This window comes from Ovis canadensis, chromosome 5 (genome assembly GCF_042477335.2).
Source record: "Ovis canadensis isolate MfBH-ARS-UI-01 breed Bighorn chromosome 5, ARS-UI_OviCan_v2, whole genome shotgun sequence".
Taxonomy (NCBI): Eukaryota; Metazoa; Chordata; class Mammalia; order Artiodactyla; family Bovidae; genus Ovis; species Ovis canadensis.
Window position 1 is genome coordinate 19,021,447 of NC_091249.1, and position 8,157 is coordinate 19,029,603.

At 64.2% G+C, this 8,157-nt stretch overlaps 1 protein-coding gene across 1 annotated transcript; it reads left to right on the top strand.

Annotated features, from left to right (window-relative positions):
- The first annotated feature begins 255 nt into the window (after positions 1–255).
- Positions 256–8,157, top strand: COMP (cartilage oligomeric matrix protein). Its single transcript, XM_069589025.1, has 19 exons — positions 256–501; positions 750–835; positions 1,240–1,291; positions 1,710–1,879; positions 2,580–2,717; positions 2,980–3,054; positions 3,146–3,304; positions 3,392–3,496; positions 3,582–3,689; positions 3,895–4,054; positions 4,590–4,708; positions 4,950–5,002; positions 5,095–5,276; positions 5,484–5,662; positions 5,784–5,832; positions 6,053–6,249; positions 6,958–7,130; positions 7,735–7,874; positions 7,957–8,157. The coding sequence occupies exons 1-19, from the start codon at positions 423–425 to the stop codon at positions 8,001–8,003; spliced, it is 2,271 nt and encodes a 756-aa protein (XP_069445126.1). The 5' UTR covers positions 256–422; the 3' UTR covers positions 8,004–8,157.

Here is an 8,157-nt window from a genome sequence, read left to right on the forward strand (position 1 = left end):
AAGGGGCTGGGGGAGGAGGTAACTCCTAACCTTAAGCCACTCTTGACTCAGTTTCCCCAATTGTGAACTGTGGGGAGCCGCTATGGGGCTCGCTTCGTTTCCAGCCATGCTGGAGGCTTGGCACGCAGCCGTCTCTCAAACAAGTGAATGAGAGGGCTGGAGGGCGGTCCTGACTGATTCCCCGCCCCACCAACCTCAGCCCAAGCCCCCGCTGACTCAGTTTCCTCGCCCGATCCGAGTTCAGCAGCGCTGGGCGGGGCCCTGAACGTGGAGGCCAGCGCCGTCTGTTTACCTTGTGGCTGGACGCTGGGCAGGGCCGCGGTGGGCCGTCCCCCGGGCCGGCCGCGCCGCCGGGATAAATAGGCCGCTCGGCCCTCGTGGGCGGCAGAGAGCGAGCCGCAGTCCAGCTCCCCGCCGCCGTCATGGTTCTCGCCGCCGCCCGCGTTCTCTTGCTCACGCTGGCTGCCCTCGGCGCATCAGGCCAGGGGCAGATGCCGCTGGGTAAGCCGCTCCTCCCCCACGCCGTGCCTCTGACCCCCAGAGGGACAGGACTCGCGGGAGGCCTGGGGTCGCGGCTCCTTGAGGCTCGGGGAAAGTTCACCGGGGCGTGCCGGGTGGAGACAGCAGGCAGTGGGGGCAGAAGCTCAAGAAATGGGGTGGGCGTCAGGAATCTCTGCGGCGGCGGGGTGAGGGGTGGTGATGGGGGTCGCCGGTCCCCGAAGCCCCACCAGCGCCCCCTGTCAGCGCAGGTGGGGACCTGGGCCCGCAGATGCTACGCGAACTCCAGGAGACCAACGCGGCCCTGCAGGACGTACGGGACCTACTGCGGCAGCAGGTGCCGGCCGGGGTTGGGGGGTTGGGGGTCAGGGGAGAAGACAGAGATTTGGAAGAGGGGAAGTGGGTCTCGAAGGCAGGGGAGGGTGGGGGAGTGGGAAGGGACCGGAGAAGTTGGTCCTGATGGAGGTGAGAGGGGCCGAGTTTATGGAAAGGAAGGGGCGGGGGCGGTCTCAGGGATGCGGCGTTCTACGGGAGAGGGTACGGATCCTTGAGGGGAGGAGGAAATCCCAGGGAAGGGGGAGAAGGGGCTGGGAGAGTAGGGATCTGGGGGTAGGGAGTCCGTGGGGAGAGGGTCCGCGACGGTGGTGTCATGGGGAAGGAGTCTGAGAGAGGGAGAGGGGAGACCGGCGGGGGAGGAGAAGGATGCCCCGCTGACCACAACCCATCTCCCTTGCACCGAAGGTCAAGGAGATTACGTTCCTGAAAAACACGGTGATGGAGTGTGACGCGTGCGGTGAGCGCAGCCGGGGCGACGGAGACGGGGTGGCCGGGAGCGAGAAGAGATGGGGAGACAGAAACAGATCCGGAGAGCAGAGGACAGACCGGGAGCAAAAGAGAGAAGACAGAGGTTGACAGAGATGGAGAGATTGGATGAGAGATGGAGAGAGAGGAACAGAAAGGAGAGAGAGAGACTGTGGGAGGGGAGACCCCCAAAAGAGCCAGAAACCTTGCGGGAGACGCTGGGAGGTGGAGTCGCGGAGGGAGAAGCGAAAAAAGACAGTCGGGCGCAGAGATCGAGAGACTGCAGAGACCTGGAGAGAGGAACGGGGCGGGGTCGCGGAACAGCCAGGATGCTGCCTGGATGGGAACGCTGTCTCCACAGGCTCCACCCCTGGGCGTGGCCTTAACCACTCGCGCCCCACTCCCTGCAGGGATGCAACCCGTGCGAACCCCCAGTCTGACGGTGCGGCCGCTAAGCCAGTGTTCGCCCGGCTTCTGCTTCCCCGGAGTGGCTTGTACCGAGACAGCCAGCGGCGCGCGCTGCGGACCCTGCCCCGAAGGTTTCACGGGCAACGGCTCGCACTGCGCCGACGTCAACGAGGTGCGTCTGCCGCCACCGCCCCGAAGAACCCCCAACGCTTGCCCCACAACTCCCCACCGCCCCGCCCCGACGACCTCCTCGTCCGCTGGGGGTCCTCCGGGAGAGGATTCCCTCACCTCCGGGGGCGCACGTCCAGACGACCTCCCCACCGCCGGGGGACAGTCACCCCTACCACGCCCCTCTCCACCTAGGATGCCCACCCTGACGACCTCCTCCGTAGCCAGTGACGTCCACCCCGACGACTCCCCTACAGCCGGGAGTGGTCCCCCTCAACGACCCCACTCACCACCGCCCGGGGTGGCCGACCCCAGAGACCCTTCCACCACCGGGGTTCCCCCGCCCCGGCAACCTCCTCACCGACGGGCACGCACACCCCGACGACCACTTCCCCCTTCCGCTGGGGACGCCCGCCCTCAAAATTTCTTCCCCCGTCCATGAGCATCCAGCCCACTGGGTCCCAGAAACAGCCCCACTCCAGGCAGGCCCTTCTCCTCGCCTGGTCTTGCCCTTTCCCACATCGAGGCAAAGCCGTGTGTGACCTGACCTCTGGGACAATAGCCTCTGCCCTACATGGCACCCCCTCCCTCCTATAGCTAGCTGATGGCCCTTTAACTTTACAAGTCCAATAAGCCCTAAGGCGCCTCTTTGGGGGAGGCCCAGCTCCTCATCCTCTGATCCTCCCGGGCCCTTCCTCCTCCAGTGCACCGCCCATCCTTGCTTCCCTCGCGTCCGCTGCATCAATACCAGTCCCGGCTTCCGCTGCGAGGCTTGCCCACCTGGGTTCAGCGGCCCCACCCACGAGGGCGTGGGGCTGGCCTTCGCCAAGGCCAACAAGCAGGTGAGGGCCGTCGGGGGTTGGAGAGCCGGGAGGAGCATTTCGAGGTGGGGGGCATTTTATTAAGTAAACTTCAGCCTCGCAGCCTGCTTGGCTCCAGGGGCAACGGATGGGGACAGGAGTCTGGGGAAGAGGAAGTTAAGGGTTTCCCATCAGGGATGGTCGGGACTGGAGGAAAGATGGGATTCAGAGGATTCGTGACTCGGGTGGGAGGTCTGGGGGTATCCGCCTGGGAGCGTTGACCAGTGCGCTCTCTCCCACCCAGGTTTGCACGGACATTAACGAGTGTGAGACCGGGCAGCATAACTGCGTCCCCAACTCTGTATGCGTCAATACCGTGGTAAGGCCTGGGAGGAGAAGGATTGAGAGATGCGGAGGGTGGGGCGGAAGTGTCAGGCGGCGGGGGCTGACCTCCTGTGGCCCGGGCTCAGGGCTCCTTCCAGTGCGGCCCGTGCCAGCCCGGCTTCGTAGGCGACCAGGCATCAGGCTGCCGTCGGCGGCCGCAGCGCTTCTGCCCTGACGGCACGCCCAGCCCGTGCCACGAGAAGGCCGACTGCGTGCTGGAGCGTGACGGGTCGCGATCATGCGTGGTGAGTGCGAGCAGGCCAGGAGTAGAATGGGATGAGGGTGCGGGTGTCGGGCCACGCCAGAGCACCCACTGACTACCCCACCCGCAGTGCGCCGTCGGCTGGGCTGGCAATGGGCTCATCTGCGGCCGCGACACAGACTTGGACGGCTTCCCAGACGAGAAGTTACGCTGCTCGGAGCGCCAGTGCAGAAAGGTGGGTGCGGCGTGGAGGGCGTGGCCTGGCAGGGGTGGGCGGGGCTACTGGCCACGCCCCCAACGCCCGTTGTGCCCACCCCTAGGACAACTGCGTGACGGTGCCCAACTCAGGGCAGGAGGATGTGGACCGGGACGGCATCGGAGACGCCTGCGACCCGGACGCCGACGGGGACGGCGTCCTCAATGAGAAGGTGGGGCAAAAGTGGGGGCCCGGGAGAGACCGGGTGGGGGGGCGTGTCTCCGGGTGACGGGTGTGGCCTCAGAGGCTGATCTAGGGGTCCCAAAGGACTGAGGTGGGGTCCATGCGGAGGAGGCGGGGCCTCGGAGCTGGACAGTCTGGGGAGTGACTTTTGACTCTCTAGGACTGCCTATCCCCTAACCGGCCCTCACCTCTAGGACAACTGCCCGCTCGTGCGGAACCCAGACCAGCGAAATACGGATGGCGACAAGTGGGGCGATGCGTGCGACAACTGTCGGTCCCAGAAGAACGACGACCAGAAGGACACAGATAAGGACGGCCGAGGCGACGCCTGCGACGACGACATAGACGGCGACCGTGAGTTCTGGGCGCGCGAGGAGAGGAGAGGAAAGGGCGGGCACCAAGGGGTGGGGTTTGGCTGGAGGTGGAGCTCGGCCTCTTCTGGAAGCCGGAGCGAGTGAGCTCGCCTAGGGCGCCAGGAACCGCTGAACCTGCTCCGCGCACAGAAATGCAAGCTGACAGGCCAAGGGAAAGAGGGAAGACCTTTTGCAGGAGGGAAAGGGGGACCGTGCGTTAGATGCTGCAGGGGAAAGAGGACAGAGCCGTGAGCATGGGGGACAGGGCCCCATGGAAGAGGTACCATTTTTACAGCGGGGCAGAGACTCAAGGTGGTGCACACACTGAGCCAGTCCCTTCACTGCTCCATCCATTTAGTCTCTAGGAGGCTGGGGACTGGGCACGAAGACTTAGTCTAACTTTGTAGTTATTGGGAACCAAAGGTGGAGTGGGGACTCTGTCCCAGGCTAATCCCAGGTCTGCACCTGCTCTGCTGAAGCCAGCCTGGCCCCAGCCCCATCTGGGGATCCGGTTCTGTTTCCTCTGCTTCTCGCAGGGATCCGCAATCCGGCGGACAACTGCCCCAGGGTGCCCAACTCAGATCAGAAGGACACTGATGGCGATGGTGTAGGAGATGCCTGTGACAACTGTCCTCAGAAGAGCAACGCAGACCAGGTGAGTGTAGGCCAGACTCCAGCTGAGGCAGACCCCCAGGCGAGTCCCAGGCTGGTTAGCAAGACTCCAGCCCAGTCTGAACAACTTGGCTGGGGTTGGGGCGGGGGGAGGGGGGTGTGTGGGTGGATGTTGCTTGGGCTCAGGAAGATCTTGGCTCTGGAACTGGGGGTGGGGGAGAGGCTTCTGAATTCTTCTGCCCTGATTATGAACGTCTGTATCCTCCCCCTCCTCTGGCCCCCAGAGGGATGTGGACCACGACTTCGTGGGAGATGCTTGTGACAGCGACCAAGACAAGTAAGCAGGCCCTCCGGGGCTGAGGTGGGAACCCAGCGTGGGCAGCGCCCGACCCGGCTTTCGCCTCACTGTCCCTGCTCCACTCACTCTAGGGATGGGGATGGGCACCAGGACTCGATGGACAACTGCCCCACAGTGCCCAACAGTGCCCAGCAGGACTCAGACCACGATGGCCAGGGTGACGCCTGTGATGACGATGACGACAACGATGGGGTCCCCGACAGTAGGGACAACTGCCGTCTAGTGCCCAACCCGGGCCAGGAAGACACGGACCGTAAGGCCGGACGCAGGTCCTGTGGGGCAGGGCCAGGGTGAGGTTTGGGGTGGGCATGGTGGGGGCAGTGGCTCTTGTGAGCCGAGCTGGAGGCGTGGCCTGGGCAGGGCCAGTAGCTTGTATGGGCATGGCCAGGCCCGGGGCGGGGCCTGGAGCTCATTCTATCATTGCGGGGGGGGGTGGGGGGGGCCTCCCACCTCCTCTCAGGGGACGGCGTGGGCGACGCGTGCCAGGGCGACTTTGATGCGGACAAGGTGGTAGACAAGATCGATGTGTGTCCGGAGAACGCTGAGGTCACCCTCACCGACTTCCGGGCCTTCCAGACGGTCGTGCTGGACCCTGAGGGCGACGCGCAGATAGACCCTAACTGGGTGGTGCTCAACCAGGTGGGGGCGGGGACTAGGCGGGAAGTGGGGGGAGCCCAGGACCACCGCAGCGGGTCCTAAACTGGGGGCGGGGAGCCCAGTCCTTCTGGCCTGACGCCCTTCGTCCTTTGAACCTCACCAGGGTATGGAGATCGTGCAGACGATGAACAGCGACCCAGGCCTGGCTGTGGGTGAGACGCGGGGGCGGGGCGGCCAAGCCATGCAGGGCGCTGCTCGGGGGGCGGGGCCGGAGGAGAGGCGGGACAGGGGCGGGCCTGGACTCGGGAAAGGCGGAGCCAGGCTAGGTGGTCTGGACTCTGGGCTTGGGCGTTCTGTACTCCGAAGGGGCAGGGTTCGGGGACGGATCCGGATCCCTGTAGGACAAGGGCTAGCGTGCCTTCTTCTCCCCAGGTTACACGGCCTTCAATGGCGTGGATTTCGAAGGCACGTTCCACGTGAACACTGTCACGGATGACGACTACGCTGGTTTCATCTTTGGCTACCAGGACAGCTCCAGCTTCTACGCGGTCATGTGGAAACAGATGGAGCAGACGTACTGGCAGGCGAGCCCGTTCCGTGCGGTGGCAGAGCCCGGCATCCAGCTCAAGGTGCTGGGCCCTTGCTGAGCGCTTGGTTTCAGCGCCATCTCTGAGGCCCCCTGCCCTTCCACAGACCCGCAAGCCTTACAGTCCCCGGCATGATCCTACGGACCTCGAAGGCTTTCTACCGAAATCCTCCCACAGGTCCTCAAACATGCCCCCAGGATCCCCTAGTCTTCCTGTGGGCATCCAAACCGCCTCACAGAGCCCCAGGCTTTCTCTCAGGTTCCAAATCCTCCTGCAGACCCCCTAGAATAGAATAGATCCGCTCAGTCCTGTCGGACTCTTTGCAACTCCATGGACTGTAGCCTGCCAGGCTCCTCTGTCCTGGATTCTCCAGGCAAGAATACTGGAGTGGGGTGCCATGCCCTCCTCCAGGGGATCTTCCAGACCCAGGGGTGGGACCCCCATCTCTGGCATCTCTTCCATTGCAGGCGGGTTCTTTACCACTAGCGCCACCCGGATCCCAGTATTTCACTGAAACCCTAAAATTCCCTAAGTCCTCTAGACTCTAGTTTATCCTACCGACCACTGCTGCCCCCTATAACCCACCTATAAACCTCCACGTGGCCCTCAAGGCTTCCTTGGGGGGGTCTCCCATCCAGGCATACCAGGGACTCCCACCACTCCTCTATGACTCGAAGCTCCTTGCCCGTCTGGGGGCCTTGGTGGCCTGTATGGTCCCTGACCCCACTCTCCTCTTCCTGGATGTGGTAGGCCGTGAAGTCCTCCACAGGCCCTGGGGAGCAGCTTCGGAACGCACTGTGGCACACGGGGGACACAGCGTCACAGGTGCGGCTGCTGTGGAAGGATCCCCGGAACGTGGGCTGGAAGGACAAGACATCCTACCGCTGGTTCCTGCAGCACCGGCCCCAAGTGGGCTACATCAGGTGGGAGCCCGCCCTCCGCCAAGGGGCCCGGAGTCCCTATTCATTCCTCGCTCTTGTGGGAGGGAGTTGCTTCGGGGGGCCTTGGTCCCCTTACCTGTAAAATGGGAATAATAGAGGCAGAAATAACTGTTTGGCCTTGGGGTATGATATCCCTCCGAGGACACGGGGAGGGTTCAGGTCTGGCAGAGAGCTGCTCAGTGGGCGGGCCCAGAGGGGAGGCGGACAGGGGCGGGCCTGGACTCAGGAAGGGCGGGGCCAGGTTGGGCGGCCTGGACCCGGGGCTGGGGGTTCTGAACTGTGCGCATACATAGCAGAAGGTGGGGTCTCACCCACTCCCCGTTTCCCAGTCCCCACTCTGCGCTGCCAGGAAGTCCAGGCGCTATGTTTAGCACCTACTGTATGCGCGCCCTGCACATCCATCGTCACACAGGGGAACTGAGGCTCAGATCAGGAGCTCCCTCTGTCCTGACTGTGGCCCAGGCAGGGAGACACACAGTCCCTTCTCCTAGAGAAGAGATGCTAGTTCCCTGGGCAGGGTGCTGACGCTCTGAGAGGGGAGGGCCTGGCCTAGGACCCCGAGTCACGGTCCCCTCCTGCCCCGCAGAGTGCGATTCTACGAGGGCCCAGAGCTGGTGGCAGACAGCAACGTGGTCCTGGATACAACCATGCGGGGTGGTCGTCTGGGGGTCTTCTGCTTCTCCCAGGAGAACATCATCTGGGCCAACCTGCGCTACCGCTGCAACGGTAAGAGGACCCTCATCAGGGCAGGCGGGGAGTCTGCACCCCCCAGCCTCACCCGCCTCACCTCCTCACCCTCTCTCCACAGACACCATCCCCGAGGACTACGAGGCCCAGAGGCTGCTGCAGGCCTAGGGATGGGGTTGGGGACCCGCCACTGGGTGACAGCCACCCGCGCGGCTGCCCTCCCCATGGGAGGTCGTCGGCATCAGGCCCCAGGAGGCAGTTGGCCTGGGGGGAAATGAGAGGGGCTCAGGGAAGACAAAATAAAGTGTGTCTGTGTGGCGGA